This window comes from Pelmatolapia mariae, linkage group LG2 (assembly GCF_036321145.2).
Source record: "Pelmatolapia mariae isolate MD_Pm_ZW linkage group LG2, Pm_UMD_F_2, whole genome shotgun sequence".
Taxonomy (NCBI): Eukaryota; Metazoa; Chordata; class Actinopteri; order Cichliformes; family Cichlidae; genus Pelmatolapia; species Pelmatolapia mariae.
Genome location: NC_086228.1, coordinates 8,874,750 through 8,897,823, shown reverse-complemented (window position 1 = coordinate 8,897,823; position 23,074 = coordinate 8,874,750). Strand labels below are relative to the sequence as shown.

Genomic DNA, 23,074 nt, shown 5'->3' with positions numbered 1-23,074 from the left:
TGGAATGAATCTATTAAAATGCATGTGGGTGCCGGTTTGTGGATGCCACCATGTTCCCCCGCCATCTTGAATTCAGTAGCAGAGACTGCACTCCACCTAATCGTGTTTTACGCACGTAGCTAGAGACCGGTGACACGGCTAAACATGCCACAGTCGTAGGCATTCCTGTGTCGTCTACACCTTCATCTGATTTTTATTTATTAATTTATTTACATACAACATTTAAAACGTAGCATGTCCTAAAGGGGGGCTTACATCCTACTACATTCGTGGGAAACTCTTCTGCACGTCTGACCATGCTACCTGCTCGGAGCAGAACATGCTAACCCCCGATAAGTTTAGGGTAGTTACTTGGATAAATCAGGTGTCACTGTTGAGCTGTGCATGCCCTGTTAACAGGCTCCTGTTTATAGTTCGTGCTGCTGCTCAGTGTTTTTTAAGTTTAGTCTCATGATAATGAGTTTAATGAGATGTTTATGTGGCGGCTGATGGGATGCGAAGAGTTTGTGTTCTCGTGTGTTCATGCAAAGTAATGCATGACAAAGCATTAGCTGTTAAGCTACACTTTGCTAATAGCTTTGACCCAGGAACTGGCCTCGTTTACATGACTATGTTTTATACATTTGGTTTTCTTTGTTTTACTTTTAATAATTAAGCAGAGTGGTTACTGTGATTGCTTTGCAAGGGCCAGCAGCAGAGATGTGGTGGTTTACGTCAGGGTGTCTGAATAAACGGCCGTCACAGCCACAAATTGAACACCTCTGTCCGACTCATCTTTCTACTGTGAGCCCAATCCAACACCACCCAGAGTCCGTGGTGTAGGAGGCTCGCGCGCAGGTTGGGTTTTACATAAGAACCAGCCCGTTTACCAGTCCATCCCAGCAACAACGAGATAATCACAAATCCCCTCTGTCTCACGGTTCATGTTTCCATAGTTACCGGTAAGCAGCTGCAGATTTAAAGCACTTTGACATCAGATGATTCTTTTTGATTCAAAAACATGTTTTACACAAACAGCAGCAGAAACATGCCGGCGGCCGTGGCCAATTAACAAATGCTTGTCCTGCACAAGAATTTGGAATGACATAAGGAATTAGCAGAGCTTAGATCAAACATTTAAAATGAAAAAAATCTGTCTGGGTCTTTGGTTGATTAATGGGCTGGTGTGCCACGCCACCCCCTCGATCTGTGCTTCGAGGATTCTGATCGCTAGTGACTCGGGGGTGTTGATTCATTTAAGCTAACATAATCATCCTGCTGTAACCAGGTTTCTGTAAGGCAGAGTAAATCGATTTGTTGATCAGTTATTAACTCATGTACTAACAGAGGCTTAGAAGAGAGAGACCTAATGTTTAATATTCCACATTTCACTGTTTTACCCTTTGGTGCAGATGTGGATTGTTGGGTTTTTCTCTGTATGTATTATAGTAGGGTCTACCTTGCAGTATAAAGCACCTTGAGACGACTGTTGTTGTGATTTGGTGCTGTATAAATAAAACTGAATTGAATTAAATTCAAACAGGAAGGAGACTCGTCCCACCTCGCTACATAACAACCAGCTCACCGAATTTTCCTGCATCTCTTCATTCATGTTGCACCATGTTACAGTAGTTCTCTGGATATTCTGGGACATCATCCATCCAGCTTCTTCCACTTACCTCATTCAGGGTCGCAGGGGGCTGGAGCCTATCACAGCTGACGTCGGGGTGGGGTCCAGTCTGCACAGGCTTCCAGTCTTTTGTAGGGCCAAGGTTAGAGGACACTGTCCAACATTACTTAAGAACAGAGGATGGATAATTAACTGTAATGAAACCTTCATTTAACCAGGGTAGGGGCCAAGACATCAAAAGAAAGTGTGAAGTGTCGAAAGACGAGCATAAAGGCTGTCGGGTCTTTCATAGATGTATTCAGACTTCTATGGTTTATATTTATATCACCTATTTGACATGAGGTCCAGTCAGTGGTGTCTATGATCCGCCTACAAGCCACATGAGGCTGGCGTGTCATCACAGTTTGGAAACATGCATGAGCAGCCTGATGGAGTTCCCGTTCCTGCCCACACAAAGGAGTCCTTTCTCCTCCTTTATGTACCAACACGTAGCTCTGCTGGGCTCAAATGGATAAACATATCCAGGTGTATCAGCGTGGGAGGCTGTTGGATGGTACTGAGGTTTGGTTCAGCAGCAGCGTCTCCGTCCTGGTGTCCCCGTCAGAGCGTAGCTGAAGCTTGGGGATGACAGCGTGTGTCTGATAACTGCAGTGCAGAGCTCTGTTTGCTGCAGTCACGACTGCCCCACAGAAACAGCCACAGAGAGGACAGCGTGACAGGAAATGGCTGACAGGATGATTTCCAATTGCGTGCTTTCTCCTCTGGCTTTGGGCTGTGCAATTAATCGCCAAAGTTTTAAACAGGCAGATGCTTAACAAACATCTGTATTAACTGTTTAATCACGCATTAATGTATATATCAGCTGTATTTGGGCTCTTATACACCGAGGACACGCTGCTGCTGGATTTAATCCTTGTATTGACAGGTTGATATTTGGCCTCATTAATTACAGAAATACTATTTGTGCTCTAACACTCTGCTGTTAGAGTTTCCCAAGTCACTACATCGGTCTGTGAGCCTGAGCGCAGCGTGACGAAGCTCGGACCTGAGCTCAAGAGAGAGAGGAGCTGGTAACGGTGAGAGAACGGTACCAGGTTCCTCTTCTCGTGACCAGATCACCGACATTGGGATGATTGCTTGTGTTTGCACCTCACTGTCCGAGGCTCCAGGCTCTAACTTTTAAAAACTGTATTGCTTTTCAGTTGGAAAAGTTGGATTTCTTTATTTCTCACACAGCACGGCCTCAGTGCCAGTGAAGTAATGATGTCATCGCCAGTTATAGACCTTCGGATGAATTTGCATCACACGAGAGAGAGTGCATGCAAACAAATTAAACAATAAAAGCATGCAAAGCTGTGTAACCTAGTTGCTCGGTCAGCCCAAGTGTCTCTGGTTGGTTGTAGAGAGTACGAAGAATACGTAGCTTGGAGCGTAAACCTGTGGTCGTGGTTTGTTGGGTAACACTACGACTAAGGGCGTAATTTCCCTGTAATTAAGTCCAATTTCAATATTCAATATATTTGATTTGAAATTAGAATGTAATTCTGAACTTTGGCCCACCATAGAGCTCACAGACAGAGTGCGATCTCCACCGAGAGGATCGATGACACCTCTGTGGATTTGGACAATCAGAACATCAAACTGCAGATATTCGTATCTTTAGTCCTTCCTTTCTTGCCTCCACGCTCCCCACGCATCAGGATCGGGTTCTGGGATGTTCTTCTGTGTTTTTGCTGGCGTGGGAATCGCAGCAGAGTCAAGAGCACGAGTGCAGCAGTGCTGGTGTAGTGCTGCCTCGTGCGCAATCATCAGTGCGCTCAGTGACGTGTGAATCACGGCCCAGCCAGCCAGAAACTCGCCAGCGGCCTGTTAATAGCATGCTGTTTAACCAGGGGAAGACTGGAGAGAGGGCCTGTCCTCCTGTGTTTGAGAGAGAGCAGGTCAGGCCATGGCCAGGCACACGCTCATTAAGGTTTTACTGTTTTTCCTGCACTCGCAGGGCTGCAGCACAAACACACCCCCACAGGCAGCTCATCTGCATCGAATCCCACTCAGCATGCACCATCCTCCAGATCTGGACCGGTGTGACTCCGCCCCATCCACAAAATGAAACCAAAGTGACAACAATCCAGCTACAGTCACCTGTCACCATCAGCCTGTCAGTTAAAGAGGACACACCCCCTAACTGTGCAAACTTTAACACGTAATGTGACTTACAGAAACCCCGCCCCCCTGCTGTTGTGAAGGGGGAAATTATCTATAGAGATCAGAACAGACTGTGTATCAGGCTGGAAACATGTTTATTTTAACATGGGACTCTATGGGAGTGACTCACTGCTGCCTCTGCTGGATGCTAGAGGAACTGCAGTGGTTGGTGGTTTAAAGCCAACCTCGTTTTTCAGCTCTGAAATTCAAAATCCTGCTCCTCACATACAAGGTCTTAAATAATCAAGCCCAATCTTATCTTAATGACTTTATAGTACCAAATCACTCCATTAGAGCGCTTCACTCTCACTCTGCAGGCTTATTTGTTGTTCCTAGAGTATTTAAAAGTAGAATGGGAGGCAGAGCCTTCAATTTTCAGGCCCCTCTTGTGTGGAACCAGCTTCCAGTTTGGATTCAGGAGACAGACACCGTGTCTCGTCAGTCAAACGGACGGCACAGTGGCTAAAATTTATTTGCGTCAGCGTAGTTTACTGTGACATGCACTCAGCGTCCCCGTGCACGACGTGCCAAGTCACAGAGTTTAGCCTTAACCACTTTTGGCTCCAGAGACGATTTTGGAAATATGAGCTGCAGTAATTTTTCAGAAGTGACATTTGAGTAAATGTCTTACTGGACAAGGGGCAGAAGTGATGGATTTGTACAGAGCCGGGAGGCCTCCCTTACCCCAGTTCGGTTGGAGATTTCTCCCGGTTAAAAGGGAGAAAGTTAACTGAGTTAACTTCATTCCCACCGTCGCCAAACGCTGCTTACAGGGGAGGTCTGATTGTGTAAAGCACCTTTAGACGACCTGGCGAACCACAGACTGCTGCATTAAAACAGCAGAAAAAGCTTGTTCACGTGGGACAGAGTCGGTGGCTCCAATTTTCGGCCTCGACAAACGGCTGGAGACCTGGGTGGTGTTCCGGTGGCTTCGCCCGTTTGTGCCAAAAAGCAGCACGTGCACTGAAGGTTTGTTCATTAGGATTTTATTTTTGGAGGCAAATCAATGAATATATGTACTTTATACAGTATATGAGGAGCACATCTCTACAGTTTCATAATGTAAACAATCTCTGAAGAGAAATGTATTCAGTTTAAAAGGAAGCCATAATCTTCTGTTTTAAACTATTTACATGAATTAAAATATAATTTATAACATCAGATACTCCGCTTCTATGAAACTAGATTTTAACAATTCAAAAATACTGAAATGCCTTTGTCTCCACATTCTGCAGACATATGAATTCACACAAAACCAAAGACGTCCAAACTAAGTGGCATATAAATAAAAAAGAAGACACGCGAAATAAAACCAACATATGTAAAAATATAAAATCTCACTAGCAGTATTTACCTTTTTGTCTTTTACCAAAAACTAAGTTAAAAAAGAAAAAATAAGAATTTGTGAATCTGATAGTCATTAGATGTAAATAGACAGGAAATCAATAGAAATGAGAAACGATGAAACAAGTATGCCCTTTGTCGAGTTTCCAAACTCACATTTAGCAGATAGAGACGCGTCGATGCTGGGCTCCATTCTCAAACCAAAAACCCGACGAGACGTGAAATGAGGCGTGGGTGGACGCGTTTTTTTTTGTTTTTTTTAAATGGCCACGGCGTCGCCAACGTAGAGAACCCAAGACGTTACGTGTTTTTCCACGAGCTGCGAGCCAAGCTCTTTATTACTGAAGACTTTTTAAAATTTTTTTGGTTAACCTGCCTAACAAATGATTTTCTTGCCATTTCCCATTTTTCTGAAAGGAAGAGTGGAAAGAAAGGTATTGCATTGTGACGAGGGTATTCCCTTTGGAAGGTTTTTTTTAATTATTTGGATTTGCTGCCTGCTGACCTAGGACCTAGACCAGGCAGACAGCACTTTTATATATATATGCTGAAATGTGTTCTCAAAACACTCAGGAGAATGATCAACATCAAAGTTTTCTATAAGAAAGTATATAATCATCTAGATATCTACACAAACACACAAATATATATTCATATATATGTATATATTTTTTATAATATGGCTATTGAAAAAAGTTGTAATTACGTCAGTAATTATTTAATAATAAACCACGTTGGATTGGAAAGGAGGTTAAACAGTAATAATAAAAGCTAGTGGTTCCCCCGGCTGGTTTTTAAGGCTTGCCGTTTGGAGACGGGGGTAGCTGATGTCGTTCACCTGGAGGACTGACTGCAGAAACCCCTCTCGGTCTCAGATTTTCAAATTAAAAGCAGGGCGGAAACCTCAGCCAGAAACTCACACACCTGTGCCTCTGCGGGGGGGCGGGCGCAGATGTTTAACGGGTCAAACCGGCGACAGCTTCCTTTTGCTTCCCCCCTCTCACATCCCGTGTTCCGGTCGCGGTGTGGATCGGCTGCTGCTGACACACGACAGAAACTCCTTCCCATTGGCTCTTTGATGGGAAACGCCGTTTCACCGTTTGTGACAATTTTGTGCAAGAGTAAATTCAGGCCGTTCACGACGCACCGCTTTCCTCCCGCCGCGGTCTGCGCACAGAACATCCGGCAGTACGCCTCAGCACCACCCACACACATTATTTCCTCAGGATGTGAGGAAGGCTGTAGTCAGATGATTATTACGTATTGCATCTTAAATTGCTTTTTCAGAAAACTGAAAATAAAACGAATCGTTTCATAAACAGCAAAGAAATGGGACGTGCTAGTGTGACGGACTAAAGGGAACTACAGTGTTGGATTTCCTCCCCGACCCAAACCAGCACCTCCCGCCTGATTCAGAATCAACAGTGACCCACCACCTTTACAAAAACACACAATACATTTTATGTTTACAATGAGGCATAGTGCTATGTACACATTATATACTCATATATTTCTTTTTAACATGTAAACCAGCACATTCTCTCACTTTTGAGTAGTATACATACTAAGCACAAATACTCATTCAGGTGTTCTTGTTCCTCCATCAGTATGTATACGTTTTGGACATCAGTGAGCCTTGGGGGAGGGGTGCGGCCCCCCGGGACACTTTGCTTGCTGTTTTAGTTTGAAACACTGAATAAGGCGCCTTTGTACTTAGTGTGTGTTCCTAATAAAGTCAGACGAGAATCAAGTGATGTAAACATTCAATTTTTTGTGTGTTACCAACAAGTCGATTAGATAGAGAAAGGAAGAGGAAGGGGAAAGAAGTGGGAGGAGTCTGGAAAGACCCGGAACCCTCAAACCCAAAGAGAGAGAGAGAGAGCGAGAGAGAGAGAGTCGGGCCAGGAGCAAGGATGAGCAGGAGATCAGGATTGGGCGCGTTCCCGAGGAAGAACGAGGGAAAGACGGGTAACCTGACCTGCTCCGCCCCCCTGGCCCGGCCCAGGTTAGGGTTAGCATCAGTAGTGTCCAACTCAAACACGAGACGAAGACGAAACACTCAGCTACACAAGGACATGGTCGAGACTCGAAGAAACAGACACGCCGAGGACCGCCGTGAGGCAGCCCCAGATACAGAGAGTAGCCCCCCACCATGGCTAGTAGTGGTAGGAGTCGCAGTATTAAAAAAACCCCACCCACACCGCCCATCAGCAGAGAAAAGCCCCACACCGAGAACACCGAGCAAAGAAACCAGTGACAGACACTTATAAAAGAGGAGGGGGAGAGCGTACACAGACAAAGGGCGGGGGCAGATGGATGTGAGGTAGAGATGCTCATCTGAAGCAGGCGGGAAACCCCCGCTCTGTTCCTTCCCTTTCGGCCGGCCCCTTGCTCGTCCACGGGCCATATCATGCCACCTCGCCGGCAGCTGTGGAGGCTCTCTCCCTTTGACGGCGTGCTGCTGCTGCTAGCTGCGCCGGGAATGTAAATCGGCCGCAAGCGGACGACCGCTGAGGCCGGAGCGGCTCACGCAGCCCTGCCGGTGTAGCCTTTTCAAGCACCGGAGAGCTCCACAATCTTTGGGCGAGCAGAAACGGGGAAAACGCCACGATTACATTCAAGTCCTCGAATACATTCCACGAGACCAGCCGATCCTTCTGCGTGCTGTCGAGGGCAACGCTCGCGCCGCGGCCGGCCCGCACATGTGACCCGCGGGCAGCTCTCGGCCCCATGGGGCTGATGAGCAGCTTCAAGGGGTGAATACTGGACAAAGTGCTGGATTTGTACAGAGTGCTCTCCATTTTCCTCACGCTTGCTGCTGTCCAGATGTAAACAGTAACGGTTGCATTGGCGGTTGGGGGGGATGGACGTGGCTCCCATCAGGGAGACAGGGAGGCTCTAAGATCTGGGAAAAGTGTTTCCAACATTCGTCCTGGTTCTGATGGATGTGGGCAAACTAATCTGTACCTATGCCTCCATCTCAGGCCACGCCTCCAGGCGTCACGTTCAAGTAAACTCACATCTTATTACAGTGTGTGTGAACGAGTGCGGGAACACTTTTCCCATATCCCGAAAGCCTTCGTGTGTGAAGCAGCAGCAGCAGCCGTAACGTCAGCATGGCGGAGATCGGAGGGCGGGACAGCAGAAACAGGTGCGTCCTTACAGTGCATAGATCAAATCAAGGAAGCACTACAATTACAAAAAGGAAAAAACATGATTTTTTTTCTTCATATTAGATTTGTAAACTTTCTCAGTCATAAAATGATTACATTAAATGTTTTCTTATATTCTTTGTCCATAACGCACACACAGTAATTTTAAAATTAATAACATCCACAATTTGTCGCTGAAACAAAGCAGGTTCTTTTTTGGGGTTATGCGACCGCACAAGCAAATGCAGCTCGTAGAGTCGCCTGTCGTGACCTCAGAGGGGCGTTTCTCTTTTTTTACAAAACAAACAGAACGACGAACACATGGGGACACACACCACAACAACCAACGCCACGCAGGGATAGCAAGGATCTGCTACGGGGTCTCTCATGCCCGCTCGTCCATGGCGAGGCGACGGCATCCCGGTGCAGACAAGAAAGCAGCACAGAAGCGATCTCTCTGAAGTGACCCTGCGCCGCTCCGCGGTCCCAGCGGCGCCTCGTTTATGAGCAGTGTCCTCCGGTGAAAGAACTTAAAAAAACGAGGTCCTCATGGTTTATTCCAACGGTAAAAATGTAAACATTTTGCGAGGTCGTCTTGCGTGGAGGAACCAGGAGTCAGTCTGAGGGCAGAGCAGCGTCGCTGCAGGGCTGATGCTCTTTACTAAGGCTGGCCAGACGGTGGACCTCTTCTGTCAGCGGTGCAGGGACTTTTGGGCCTCCTTCAGCAAAGTGTCAAAGTCCATTGCGTCGTACTTGCTCTTGACCGGGCCGGGACCCGCCTCATCTGAAACACACAGAGCAAAGCTTCAGGTCAGGCGTGCTGCTGGGAAACAAACCACAGCTGGGTGAGTGCCCTGCCTCTACAGGCGGGAGGATGCTCTGCGGTAGCTGAAGCGCTCTTCCTCTGCAGCACTAATGACTGACACACCTGCCCAGGTTACTGAGTGCACCTGTGAGTGCTGCTGTGTGCGTTCATTACCGAGGTCTATGTAGCGCTTCCTCGTCAGCCTCCGCGGGCTCACCGGTCCGTTCTGGAAAACACCTTCCCGCTCTCTCCAGTGCTTCTGAACGCCCGACGAGCGGATCTTTATCACCCCGCAGCGCTCCCTACAGGCCGGCAGAGGACAGGTGGTGCATTAGCTTACTGATGCTTTAAGGCGTGGTGCAGACACAGAAAGCTCATCAGTGACATCCTGGATACAAACTTTCAAAGTCACATTTAATGAGCCCCTCAGGAAGTGACCCTCTCTGACTTTTAGGGGCCGTGGCCAATCACGGGACAGACTCCACGACAGGGAGGTGGCCCACACACACACACACACACACACTTACTCGTTGCAGATGATGACTTTGCAGTCCTCTGCTTTGCCGAAAACCTGAAAGCGTTTCCTCAGCATGTTCTGGGTCACGCTGCTCGGCAGGTTGTGGATGTAAAACACCTGGCAGTTGTCCTGGCAACAGGGAAACCATGGCAACAGTGAGGACAAAGGACAATACAGAATACTGAAAGATGTGGGAACTAAAGCGAGGGGAGGCCGAGCGCAGAGCCGCTCTCAGGTACGCAGAGGCACACCTGACCGTGGCTACATCAGCGCTCAGGCTCTGGAACGATGAACGTACCTCGTCAGGATTGGCTTTGATCCTCTGCGTGTCGTCAGGACAAATCTCCGAGTTCTCACTGAAAGAGCAGGGGGGGTTGAATGTGAGATTAGGACAGACACAAAATGGTGAAAATGAAAGACACAAGCAGGTAACAGGTGAATGCGGCAAAGAAAAAAAACCTGTGTTCCAGAAATAATGACCTCTGATCTTTGACAATGTGAGAGTCACTGAGATTCTGCTTCTACCTTCCACGGCCCCCCCCCCCCCACACACAACGTGTCCGTCTTACCTGGAGTCTGTCTTGCTGGAGGGGGAGTCGGGGCACATGTGGGGGATGGGCGAGGGCGAGCGAGACACCAACGAGCCCTCTGCCTCTTCTTCAGAAGCTGGCGGTGTGGCGGCCTCCGACTGGCGGTCTGACGGAGGTGACGATGACGATGTCAGCTGCTCCCGCGGCTCTGCAGCCTCCGGGTGCACCAGCCCGTCTTCGCTCTCCTTCCCTTCCCGCTCCTCCTCGGCCACTCTGGGAGTTGGAACGCCCAGTCTCTCGCTCTCTGCTCGTCCCTGCAACATGGCGCCAAAGATGGCAGCGCTACGCTTGCAGCTCTCGCCGAGGCTCAGCAGACAATAGTCGTGGTCACCAAAGCCGCGGTGGGCGTCAGCCTCGCCGGCCTGGCCCATGCGCCTCAGCTGAGCGTATAGCTCCGTCTGCTCCGGCAGCTTCCGCTGGTGGTGAGCCCGGCTCGCCCAGGATGAGGTCTTTGCGGCAGCGCTGCTGTTTGAAGTTGGGTGGGCGGGCTCGCCTCCACCACCGCCACCTTTTCCTCCGTCTGCCGGCTTGAACAGCTCGTCTTCCACGGGCTTGTGAGGCGGGGTCGTGGGAGGGGTGAGACCTGAGTGGGGACGACAAAGGCTTGAGTTCATGAGCGAGAAACAGCATGTGCATCTATGATGTCATCACGTGGGGCCCCAGCAGCAAGAGGCTTACCCGCCGTTCCGCACAGGTCCACGCTGAGCGTCTGCTCGAAGGCCTTGGTGCTGTATTGGGACTCTCTGCCGGATCAAAGCAGAGGACACATTAGAGCCCAGAACACAATCACCATTCAATAATGTTCAAAAAAGTACTCTGTCTGCCCAAATTAAATTCTGATAAACCAGCCAGGGTCCTGATGAATCTGGGTCTGGCTTATAAGTTCAGAAATGGTCCCATGGATGGTGCTGAAGCCTTTTATCCTGAAATCTCATCAGACCCACAGGTGAGCAGCCTGAATGTGATGGTTCTTCCTGTTTTGGTTACCTTATGCTAGAACTTCTGATGAACATGAGCATCTTTTATACTGAAGTAAAAGTGAGCTCAACTGGTGAGAGACCGTTTCATTGCAGGGTAAGTGATGTCCCTGCGTTCCTGCACGGAGCCTTAAATTTAGTGTCAGCCCAAACAGTGCGCACACTGACAAACTGCCAACCATTCAATTTTTTACAATTAAGATCATTAAGCAAATACCCAAAAAGACTAATGAATGCAGGTTTTTATGGTTTCCAAGTGATTAACAGTCATTTGCATGTTTACAGGCTTTAGATTAGTACAGCTGAAACAATCCTCTCAGCATCATAATCTGAAGTATGTTCAGCGTGGAGCGCCTGCTGAGTCACCTCTGCACTGCTGTCAGCTCAACATCAGTAAACCTAAAGTGAAGCTTCCGGCCTAAATAACTAAGGTGCACCTGCCTGATGAAACCTACAGGTACTCTGAGCTGTGGATACTCACCCTGCAGACTTTGTGTTGAGAGGCAGACACAGGCAGGCTGGCTTTTCTGCAACCACAACAAAAATCCTCTCACTGCCATGTACAAACTCATCAGCATGTAGGTCAGTATTGCTGTGACGAGGTCACACTCGCAGGCCCCGCCTTCACGAACGAAGGAGGACGTGCGTGACGTACCGTGGCAGCAGGGGTGACTCAGCTCACTGGACGTTAGCTTTCCTGTCAGCGTCTCCGTCGCGCTTTCCCCTCCAGCTTGGGTGGGCGGCAGTTTGAGCCCCGCCCGTCCCTCCTTCCTGTCTTCTTCCCTGGCCCGTTCAGGCCGCAGCCTCTTGGCAAAGCGGCTGGGAAACGATGCCAGCCGCCGTGAGCGCCGAACTGAGAAGGAGCCGCTGCAGTCTGCAGTCTCCTCCAGGCTTCGTGGTGGCTCAGAGGAGTGGCTTCTCCTCTCAGGGGTCTCAAGGTCTGGCTTGGGGTTGGCGGAGGTGGGGGTTTGGGCCAGGCCTGAGGGAGTGGGTTCTCCCGTTCGGTCGGGGCTGCGGGAGTAGGGTGGGCGGTGCAGTCTGTAAGGCTTGCTCACGTCAAAAGAGCTGCTCTGCTGCAAGAGCGTGCGGAGAAGGGAGTCTGCCTTCATCTCCCTTCGCCGAGCGAAGGGGAGCTTCCTGGGGGTGGCGCTGGCTGACCCAGTCGAGCCCCCGCCGGTCCCGGGACCAGCCACCAGTACCACTCTGCTGTGAGAGGTTGTGGCAGGTGAGCGGGGGGCCTCAGGTCGGGCCCGGGGCCGCGGCAGGTCACGGTCCTTACGATCCCAGCCCTGCTGCTTGCGCGAGGGCAGGCAGTAGGTGTGCATGTACCTGATCAGCTCCACCACAGACTGCAGCTCCTTCTCTGAGCTGAACTGAGGCTTCGGTGCCTCAGCGGGGGCAGCGGCCACGCCTGCCGCTCCCTCCGCCTCACTGCTGGAGGACTCCTCCTCCTCTTCTTCCTCCTCAGACTCACTGTCCTCGTCCTCCTCTTCCTCGTCATCCTCCTCCGTGTCAGGAGCCGCAGTGTCCTCCGTGGTGGTGAGGTGGCGGTGAAGCTCTGTGCACAGACGCCCAGCGGGACGCACCGCCCGGGGCTTCCTCTCCTGAGGGACGTCACTCTGAAGATGGAGACAAACAAGCGGTGAGAACAGGAAGTGCTCTGCATACAGGATAAAAAAAAACATGGCGGTGGGGGCGTGTCTACCAACAACTTGCAAAAAGCACTGCCCAAATGAGCACCACAGTCTACCAAGAGCATAAACCAAAGGGTGAGAAACAACGTGAGCATGTAGGAAAAAATAACATGCGAGGGATATATGATGATGCTCAGCTCTGTGTGTGCACTGCTGAGCAAAAACAGCTCGGCTCACTGTAAAAATGTACTATAACGTAACTTTATTATGTATCCATGGCAACAATCCTCGCTCTGATGCCAAACAAACATAAAATAATTGTAAAAATGGATCAATTTCTGATTTTCCGACACAGTCGATGTTGTTTCCCTCTACAGGAGGCAGTATCAGTGCCATAAATGATTTTGAAGCCATACTACGTCACAATGCTACAGAGTAGCTGTAGTCTGTTGTGATTGTTATCACAACAGATGATAAGGATCAGTGTAATTAGACTCAAATTCTACAACAATTCTCAGAATTGCTTTGTGTTTGCCGCCAGTGTGCTGGTAGACGGCATGTTCAGGTGGCTCAGAGAATCTGATGGAATTTGGAAGCTGCATTTTAAAGAAAACGAGCCATCGGGACGAAACAAAAACACGATCTGAAGGACAAGAAAGGAAAAGTCAAAAGGCCTTTCTGTGCCTAGATATTTAAAAGCTTGTGGAACAACTTTTTGGTCTGCAGCACTTGTAGCACTGGTGCTGTGAGCTAACACAGTTAAGGCCTGCTATGCAGTAATGAAGGATGCAACTACAGCAGCCTGTAGTCTTCCACTACATCCTGATGCTTCAGATGAACTGTTTTATTTCATTCTCCTGTCTGCAGCTGTTCATGGAAACGAAAAATGAAGCCCCACACAACAAAACATGGAAGCGGTTTCCTGCCCTGCACAGAGGCTCACGTTTAATGCCTGTGCTGCGTGCAGCTCTGGCTTATCCACATAACTCACTGCTGCCCTCACACCATCTGCCACAGCACAGCTACGCAGCTCTAAAGCTAAAGCCCACAGCTCTGTGAACTCTGTCCAGCATCAGCAGCATCCTCTCCTCAGGAAGGTCTCTGCAAGCTTTTATTCTACAGCTTAACAATCTGTAAAAACTGCTTCGTACCGTACCGTTTACTGCTGATGTACTACTACCTACGCAGCCACGAGTACTGCGTCGACTCATTGTAAAAATCCAGAGACTGGAGAATTTAGTTTTGATAATTCGTTGCTCTGTTGAAAAGCTAATTCAACAAGTAGTGAACTTTTAAACAGCATGTACTGACAGGAAGTGTCTCACCTTCAGCAGAGGTCTGACCGGACGAAGGCGCAAGCTTCTGTTGCAGTAGCGATGGCCGTTCACGCCCTCTTTGTGCACGTCCATGCCTGCAGGCATGTTGGGAGGCGTCAGCAGCAGCTTCTTCAGCTGAGGAGGAAGAAAATCAAAAGGTTTCAGAGATGTCTTCATGACGTAGACAAAGAGCGCCACTTTGTGCGCGTGCACAACGGCGAGGCAGACATACAAATGTAGTAAAAACAAACACGGGAGAGGGCTCACAGAGAGATGAATGCGCCAGTTTTTAATCTACGTTCTGTCAGCTGTTAACACTTCGCTGATGGATGTTTGTACAAGAGTAACATGCAGGCCGGGTCAACATACTGTACATTTATCACTCGACTAAAGCTGACAGCGACACGGCACGCTCACGTTCCCATTAAAAACTCTCTCTTTCTATAATAACCAAGCACGACTGCTCCTTCATCCCTCCATCACACTCTTCTTACAGGCATGAAGCCAACCTGTCCTTCATCATCCCCCAGTATTACCCTTCAGCTGAATATTAACACTAGCACCCCCCAAGCCCCGCCCACTGTCCTCGTCACCCCTTCAGTGCAGGTCTGAGCTTCATGTCAGCTCCATCAGCTCCTTTTGCAGAAGACGATGCAGAAAATGCAGCTCTGCAGGAGGAGGACCGGAGCCATGCGGAGGATTTCCTGAAGCAGCACGCGCTGAAGCGGGCAGCTGTGGTAAGCTGACCGCGGCTGTGGTCAGCTGACAGTGTGCACATCAGAGCAGTCACAGTAAAGTTCAGTGTGTTGCAGCGAGGCGAACGAGTCTCAGCTCTGATTTTAGTTTGAGGTTTGGTTTACGGTTTGGAGGTTGGAGAACCGTGACCTGGTTCTGTTGCTGCGGCGGTCTCTCTGAGCTCGCCAGAGTTTGTGGTGAGCCGCTGCTGTAAAACTGAAAGCTGTACCAGCTGACGAGAAGCTTCCTGTGGTACGACCTCAGCTTGTTAATTATCAGCCAATTATACACAAGCACAGCTCGCATGTGTGACCAGCTCACTGATACTGTACTACTGCAGTACTCCTGACAGCAGGGATTGGGTCAGGGGTTGGGTCTGTCTGAATCGCTGATAGAAACTCACGGATGTTGCCGCTTCATAAAAACTCTGTTTCTGATTGGGGCTGTCACAGGTAAGCAACGTTATATAAAGACCTGCTGCGAGGCGTGCAGAGCGTTTATGATGGCGTGATGCTGCGGCTGACTCTCTGGAGGTCAGCATTAGAAGCTGTGTCCCTGTGAGCGACGCTGCACATCATCACCAGCCGTCAGCACTGGCTGCAAGCACAGATACTATCTGGGTCGGGGTGAGCGGGCCGGTCGCCCACATCGTTAATGGGCCACAGCGGCTCTTTGTGGGCGAGCCAATTTGGCTCTGAGCGCGTGCTGATGCTCCGCTCAGAGTCCCATTGAGGGGCGCGAAAGTGGCGACTGAAGGTTTGTGTCTGTTTGGACCACTGAAAGCATCCGGGGCCCTCAAACACACAGTTTACTCTTCTTCGCTCTACTCTACTCTGGACACCTCCCACAGCTTCAGTGGCCTCATCAATGGAGGCCTTGTTCTACACTGGGACAAACAGGCAGGAAGAAAGAGCCGAGGGCCAATCACGTGTGAACAAACTGCAAGAGCGTGCACGAGCACCGAAGGAGGGGGACACGGTGCAGAGAAAACACATGTTAAAAGCTTCTGCACGGCTCTTTTAGCTCTGAGGAAACTGAACTTGTCACTGTTTATGCAGCTGTATACGTATATGTCATGTAATTATAATCACACCACACAGACACGACTTTTAGAAGACTTTGGAACAAAATTTAGGATTCTAGGATTTATCAGTAGAGGGCGCCGCCTCATTTAAGCCTGAACACAGTGACAGCAGTCATGTGACAGCACAAAGACACACACAGAGTAAAGAGAATAATGTTGTTAGGAGGCTGCTCTGCCTGCATGGATGTCCGGCTGCTGCACCTGTGAGCGAAATCTAGCAAATGTTATGAGAACACCTTCACTTTTTTAAATTGTTTCTCAAGTCAAACGCAGCCCTGTGCAGTGTAATAATTTAAAGCTAATGGAGCCCCGTGTGTCTCAGAGCTGCATCTGTCACAATCTAACTGCTCTGGAGTTTTCTACATGTGGACCTTTTGGATCAATATTATCAAAAGTGCACCAAGACTTCAAGAATAAATGGCGGCGACAGTCATGAAGTCTGAGCTGGCGTTTCTGTGACCTTCGGGGTCTCCTGCTTACAACCTGAGTTCCGGCTGACTGATGACCGCCGAAGCTTCAAGGACAAACGTGTGAGACAGCAGAGACGACGGCACGTCGTGGCGTGACAGCTCGCTATCTTTGGCCTGTTTTGCACCAAACAAAAGCTTCATTGCATTTAACCGCCTGCAGTGACGCCCGACTTCCTGCCGGCACACACTCACCGTCAGCGCTCACAGGCTTGACTGCTTCTTTTTTGGCTTCCTCAACAGCCAAACTGTCCTGATTACTGAAACATTTACCGTCACTGCAATTTCCACCAATTTGGAAGGAATGCCCTATTTTCCTGCTAATGCCTCTCAGATCCGTCCCCACTACTATTAGTACACTAGAGTACTCCAGTCATACAGTAAAACCTCTGGCTTAGTACCCTGTATATAAGTATTATTCCTAAAGGTGTCGTTGGTGATGTGTTCTGCATGTTGTCAAACTGAACACTCAATCCCAGTGGTGTCACTAAAACAGCTCGCAGTGGGTGCACACACTTTACAGTGTACCTTTAAATGAACAGGGATAACGATGATGGGGCCAGACACCAAGGATGGTGTCTGGCCCACTGGACATGATTACACCAACACTGTCGAGGCTCCACCTACGTGTCTGTTAGTGTCTGTGGTTCTGTAGTCTTAGTGTTCAGATATTATTTAGGTGGGGAACAGAACGTCTCATTTATATTTGGCGCTCCTCGACCTCCTGGTCCTTCTGTATACATACGTGAGAAGCACAAGGCATGAAAATCCACAGATTCCTTCTTTTATACTGCACCGCACCGACCTCTGACCCCAGCACCAACATCTGACCCCGGCACAGATCTGAGCAGGTGTCAGTTACATTAAGTTAGTAAAAGCATGAAGTGGAGGTGCTGGGGTGGGGTGGGTTGCAAAGCGGTTTGAAGAGGTAACAGCAGGCAGGCTCCCTCCCTGAGCCTGGTTCTGCTGGAGGTTTCTTCTTGTTTAAACAGAGTTTTTCCTTTCCACTGTTACCAAGTGCTTGCTCATAGGGGGTTGTCTCATTGTTGGGCTTTTCTCTCTATTACTCTAGTATAAAGTGGCTTGAGGCCAAAGCAGTTACTACAGTGCACCCTGTACCAGAGAAGAGCATCGGCTGATCTGCTGCCATCGCTCAGTCTGCTTCCTCACGGCTTACACACTGCAGCAGAGCTGCATTCACTGTAAGGCGCCATCATTCATTTGCTGGTATAATTCTGCAGAGCAGTTCAATCCAAAAAGCTTGATTTTAGGAGACTCAATGGTGTCTTCTTTTGCTGTAAGAACATATTTTATTGTTCCATAAAGGATATTGACCCGTTCTTATCTCACAGTCTATCACTGCATTCATTTTAGAGCCCAGCAAATGTGGATCGACAGGCTGGTTTTATAGATGGCCTCATCGTATCAGCGCAAAAAGAAGTCAGAGCACGCTGGTAAACATTTACACTGCAGGTATTCAGACATCCGCCATGACTCACGACTGCCAAACAATAGCATCTTTGTCAGCTGCCGCTAAATCAGAGCACACAAGAAAAGCCTGCGAGCACTGCGCGCTGAGGAAGCGGGTGGATTTGTGTTTGTGACGAGAGCAACAAGACCGCATTGGAGGTAATCGCACGAGCAGTCAAATAACTTCCTGCTTCAATTACCTCCAGGCTGAGCCCAGCAGGGGGTGCTCAACAGGTTTCAGAGTTTTTGGTAAGGAGGCGACGGGCTCAGGTGCAGGCAAGGGCTGATAACAGAGGGAGGGGCAAGTGGGAAGAGAACAGGATTTGTTCCAGGAAGAGTGATTCAGGGAACAAGGAAGAGGCCCGGGAGGGGGGGACTCTGAGTGAAAGGAGAAAGGGGACACACACAGACACGCACACACTTCAGCACAAAGACCAACACAGACCACCTAACTCATGGTCCTGAGACTGTGTAGGTCTGCAGAATCGTCAAATCACTCACACAACTTTGAAAGTTTCCTAAGTCTGAGGTCAGCAGCTCGCTGTAAGAATCTGTTGTATCGCTGTTCTCAACACATCTCAGACTTTATTCTTTTTCAGGATTTCATCATTTATGACCAGATCTCATTCTCACACAAACCTCTACAAGGCGCTCTCTCTGAAGCATTTCACCCTATTTGTGTGACAGAAATAATTTCTGGTTCCCAGAAACGGGACCCCCACCCCCACACCACACGCACACACAGGATGAAAGGTTACTTTGTGCTGCTCTGTTTTCCTGCAGTTAAAGGCAGACTTTGAACCTCGCAGGCCGATGAGGGGAACATGAAGGTTAGTGAACGCGACACAGACGGAGATACGGGGGAGAAAGCTGCAGGGAGAGCATGGGAAAGGAGAGGCTGAGCACGTCGGGGTGACGAGGGCTGGATATGGTTTGAAGCTCGCATTAAAGGATCTATGTCTGTTGGGCTGTGAGAGACGTTTGATTTGCAGACCAATGACAAAAGAGAAACAGGAGATGAATATACCAAACATAACAGAGGGAGATGTGGAAAATTGAGGTCCAGACCCAGAATAGAGACAAAAGAAACAGTTCTGATGCTGCTTCACGCCGCTCTGTGTTCTTACCAGAGACGGGTCCTCGGTCTCGGACCCCAGAGGCTGGCTGAAGTCCTCGGCGCTGAGAGAAAGACCATCTTCCTCTTCTTGGCTGGGCTCCTCCCCCAGGGCGGGGAACACAGAGAGTCCACCCACCTCGGCATCCACAATGCCATCCAAACTGTCGGTGAGCGCGGCGAGCAGAGCCGCGTTCTCCTCTTCTATCTGCAGGAAGAGAACATGGGCGGGATCAGGAACACAGATACAAACCTCAGAGATCCACTATTAATCCACCACACCAGATCTATCATCATCACCACATTCATATTAAACCATACTCTTATAGGTGGGAGTTTGAAAGGATGGATGTTTGGATGGATGGATGGATGTATACATGGGTGGCTGGATGGATGTTTGGATGGATGGATGGATGTATACATGGGTGGCTGGATGGATGTTTGGATGTATAGATGTATGTTTGGATGGATGGATGGATGGATGTATGTTTGGATGGATGGATGGACAGATGTCTTGGTTCTCAGACTGGACTCTTTGGGAGCTGAATCACTCCCCAAACAATGCCCCATACATTCTGATCACTCTTTCTTCTCGTTTGTGTCATTTATCACAATAACATCACAGGTCAGGTGACTCCACTCTGACCTTTGACCTCGTTATCTCCGTCAGTACGACACTAAGTTCTCTGCAATGCTGTATGTGCACTTCTGTAATGTTTCAGCATGAACATTGTCTCATTTGGAGAAAATAATGTTTATGTGTAATTTCAGTCCAAGCTCAGCTCTCTTTCCACCGCCGGCCCTCCTGTGACATCCACACAGGAGTTGTTTACTGTTGATGAGCTGCCATCTTGCTGAGAGCAGAGTCTGGTGGAGAGGCGATAGCACGGCTAGCCTACGGGAAGCCAGCGAGCTTCATTCATCTGTCTCTCTCTTTTATCATCCAGATCCATCTGTCCCCAGCTGCCAAAACTATTTATTCCTACATTTATTCTCCATCTTCAGGCCAGCTCACGTCTTCTCTGCGGGAATCTACACAGTGCTACATCAGCAGAGGAAAGCCTTTGATTGGCTAAAAGCAATAATTAATTTAACAGTCACAGAAAAACAGATTTACATTTACCTGACAATCAAAATACAGACAAACTTACACTTTGTTAGGTACACCTGCTAGTACTGAGTTTAATTCTTCATGGCTCAGATTCAACAAGCTGCTCAGAGATTGACATCATCATGACATCATCACACAGCTGATGCAGATGTGTCTCCTGCATCTCAAAGCTGCTCTGCAGGACTGAGATCTGTGTTTGTGGAGGCTGTCTGAGTGCAGTGAACTCACGGTCATGATCTGAGCTTTGAGACACAGAGCTTTGTTATCCTGCTAAAGACGGTGCAATGAGGTCAAAAAGGATAGGCGTGGTCAGCGGCAGCACTCGGCCAGGCTACGGAGTTTATATGATGCTCAGCTGGTACTGAGAGTCACACCAGCAGCAGCCTGAACACGGACACAGGCAGGATGGATTCATGCTTTAAACTCGTCAGACCAGGAGACGTTTCTCCAGCTTCTGTTGTCCAGGTTTGAGAGTCTGTGTTAGCCGTAGCCTCAGTTTCCTGTTCTTACTGACAGCAGTGACACTGGTGTGGTCTTCTGCTGCTGGAGCCCATCTGCTTCAAGGTTCAGAGACACTCTTCTGCAGACTTTGGTTGCAGTGAGTGGTTATTGGAGTTATTGCTGCCTTCCTATCAGCTCCAAGCAGTCTGTCCATCCTCCTCTGACCTCAGCGAGTCATATCCTCCCACAGAGCTGCTGCTGGCTGGATATTTCCTCTGAGCTCAGAGATGGTTGGAGATCAGTGTGTGAAACACTCAGACCAACAACCATGCCACATTCTTTCTCCATCATTCTGATGCTCGGTCTGAACTTCGACAGCTCGTCTTGCCGTGTGATTGGCTGACACATGAACAGCTAAATAGATGTCCACTGAGCGTGTGTGGGCTTTTATTGCTAAAATCATAATTCTAAATCAATTTGCTCTTTCCTTTCCTGATCTCTGCACTCTGAGGTTAAATTAAGTCACACAAACACGATCGATGACCTCCAGCTGGGGATGAGATTGCGACACGCGACCGTAAATAAGCACCATATTGACTGATAGCAGAGGGGCAGAGACACTGGGGGGGCTTCATGTGCCTGCTTATCACTCTATTCATTACTCGTGTTCATAACCAAACGCGGTCTGACCATCTACACTGCTGTATTAGTCTGATCAATATAATATTGACTGAAATATAACAAATCAGAGGAATGAAGGGGGGGGTGCTGTGTTTTTAAAAGCTGTACATGTGCAGAGTGAGTTTGCAGAAACCGAAAAATGAGTGAACACAGACCAGAATGCATCAGGAGGAGCAGTTACTGGTGACAAACACAGAGAGGAAAAAGTGCCATGAAGCCATCAAAGAGCTCCCGATAACACAAAGGCCGGGAAGTACAGCAGCTGCAGTGTTTGATCGAGACAAAGAACCAGAAAAACGGTGAGATTAACGCGCCCGTTTCCTCTTCGTGTATTTTCTTATTAGTCGGCTGCTGTTAGACATGAAGAATCTCACTGCTGTAACGTCTCAGTATGAATACACCTGCGTCCGTGATGGTGTCTGTGACACTGTCTGTGCGATTGTGTGTGTGATTTTGTCTGTGCTGTGTGTCCGTGATGGTGTCTGTGTGACTGTGTTGGTGTCATTGTGTCTGTGATTGTGTGTGTGACACTGTCTGTGCGATTGTGTGTGTGATTGTGTCTGTGCTGTGTGTCCGTGATTGTGTCTTTGCGACTGTGTGTGTGTGATTTTGTCTGTGCTGTATGATTGTGTCTGTAACTGTGTCTGTTGTGTGTCTGTGATTGTGTTTGTGCTGTATGATTGTGTCTGTAACTGTCTGTTGTGTGTCTGTGATTGTGTTTGTGCTGTATGATTGTGCCTGTAACTGTCTGTGTTGTGCGTCTGTGATCTTGTGAAGTTTAGTTTCGTGTCAGCAGCAGGAAGTCAAAGAGTCGCTCAGGCATCAGCTAATGTGGATCGAAGTAAGAATAAAACTGAGGCGCTCGGAGTGCAGACAGGGGCTGTGGGTGTTTATTTACCTGAATTCCCATAATGCTTTGCCTGTCTTCATTTAACCAATACTCTCTGTGGCACATTGCAGCATCAAAGCAATTTCCATCAGCAGACTTGCATTACACAGCAGATGATGTGGACCTAAATGCTACTTTATCTCTCCGTTATTGTCTTTTTATTCTCGAGGTGCTCTCAATTTAGCCTCCATAATGGGACTGCAAGATTTTGCAGGGACTGCAAACCTATGGACGATCAATGATCCAGGGCCGGCTCGCAGATAAAGAAAGATTAGAAGGGTATTCCTTGAATTCATCCAGGAAGGGCACCAGACACCGGAGCCTCGGGCTTTCAGCGGCCCAGCAGATGTGCTGCTTGCATCATCGTGTTACACACAGCATAACTGGGAACTACTTTCTTGGCTGGGCCCGCAGAGACACGCTGCATGTCCACATCTAAGCACAAGGGTCAAGACAGGGCTTTGGGTTTTACACCCACTTCAGCATAGGAAACTTTGGCTCTCTAACAACATGCTTCTGAGACCCAATTCCACGAAAGGCACGTGTGAGATTCAATTAACAGCTGAATTAATTCATAAAACAACAGCTTTGGTCAAAAGGTCTGAAAAAACAAGAAGGTGCCAAAACAAAAAGCACAGATTCAGCCTCTGTTTGGTGTGAAGTGCTGAGACAAGCCTGCAGCGCGTGGACATGTTTGCCGGCTGATTCCAGCCTGACACCTCGTGCTCGCCTCAGTTCACTAAAATAATATCAGAGCACATATTTTGTACACTGTGCAGCTAAAGGAGTCAGCAGGGAGTATTTGGGAAGTCCTTCACACAACACCAACTTTGTCTCAACACTAAACAAGGGACGAAGATTCATTTCCCTCTGACCACCAGCTCTTCCAAGAATAGAAAGATAACAAGCATAGGTATGAAAAAGAAAGACGCC

General features: G+C 48.6%; 1 protein-coding gene across 2 annotated transcripts in view; it reads right to left on the bottom strand.

Moving 5' to 3' along the window:
* Window positions 1-4,389: 4,389 nt before the first annotated feature.
* Window positions 4,390-23,074, bottom strand: part of ppargc1b (peroxisome proliferator-activated receptor gamma, coactivator 1 beta) — a 53,107-nt gene continuing 34,422 nt past the window's right edge. Inside the window, exons 3-12 of one of the 2 annotated variants that reach the window (XM_063492551.1) lie at window positions 19,033-19,227; window positions 14,159-14,284; window positions 11,855-12,818; window positions 11,681-11,726; window positions 10,901-10,965; window positions 10,202-10,805; window positions 9,931-9,988; window positions 9,643-9,761; window positions 9,290-9,417; window positions 4,390-9,094 (exon numbers count right to left, since the gene is read on the bottom strand). In XM_063492551.1, coding sequence (XP_063348621.1) covers window positions 9,003-9,094; window positions 9,290-9,417; window positions 9,643-9,761; window positions 9,931-9,988; window positions 10,202-10,805; window positions 10,901-10,965; window positions 11,681-11,726; window positions 11,855-12,818; window positions 14,159-14,284; window positions 19,033-19,227 — 2,397 coding nt within the window. In that variant the 3' untranslated portion in view covers window positions 4,390-9,002. The remainder of the gene's footprint in view (window positions 9,095-9,289; window positions 9,418-9,642; window positions 9,762-9,930; window positions 9,989-10,201; window positions 10,806-10,900; window positions 10,966-11,680; window positions 11,727-11,854; window positions 12,819-14,158; window positions 14,285-19,032; window positions 19,228-23,074) is intronic. The other variant, XM_063492558.1, reaches the window with a different exon arrangement.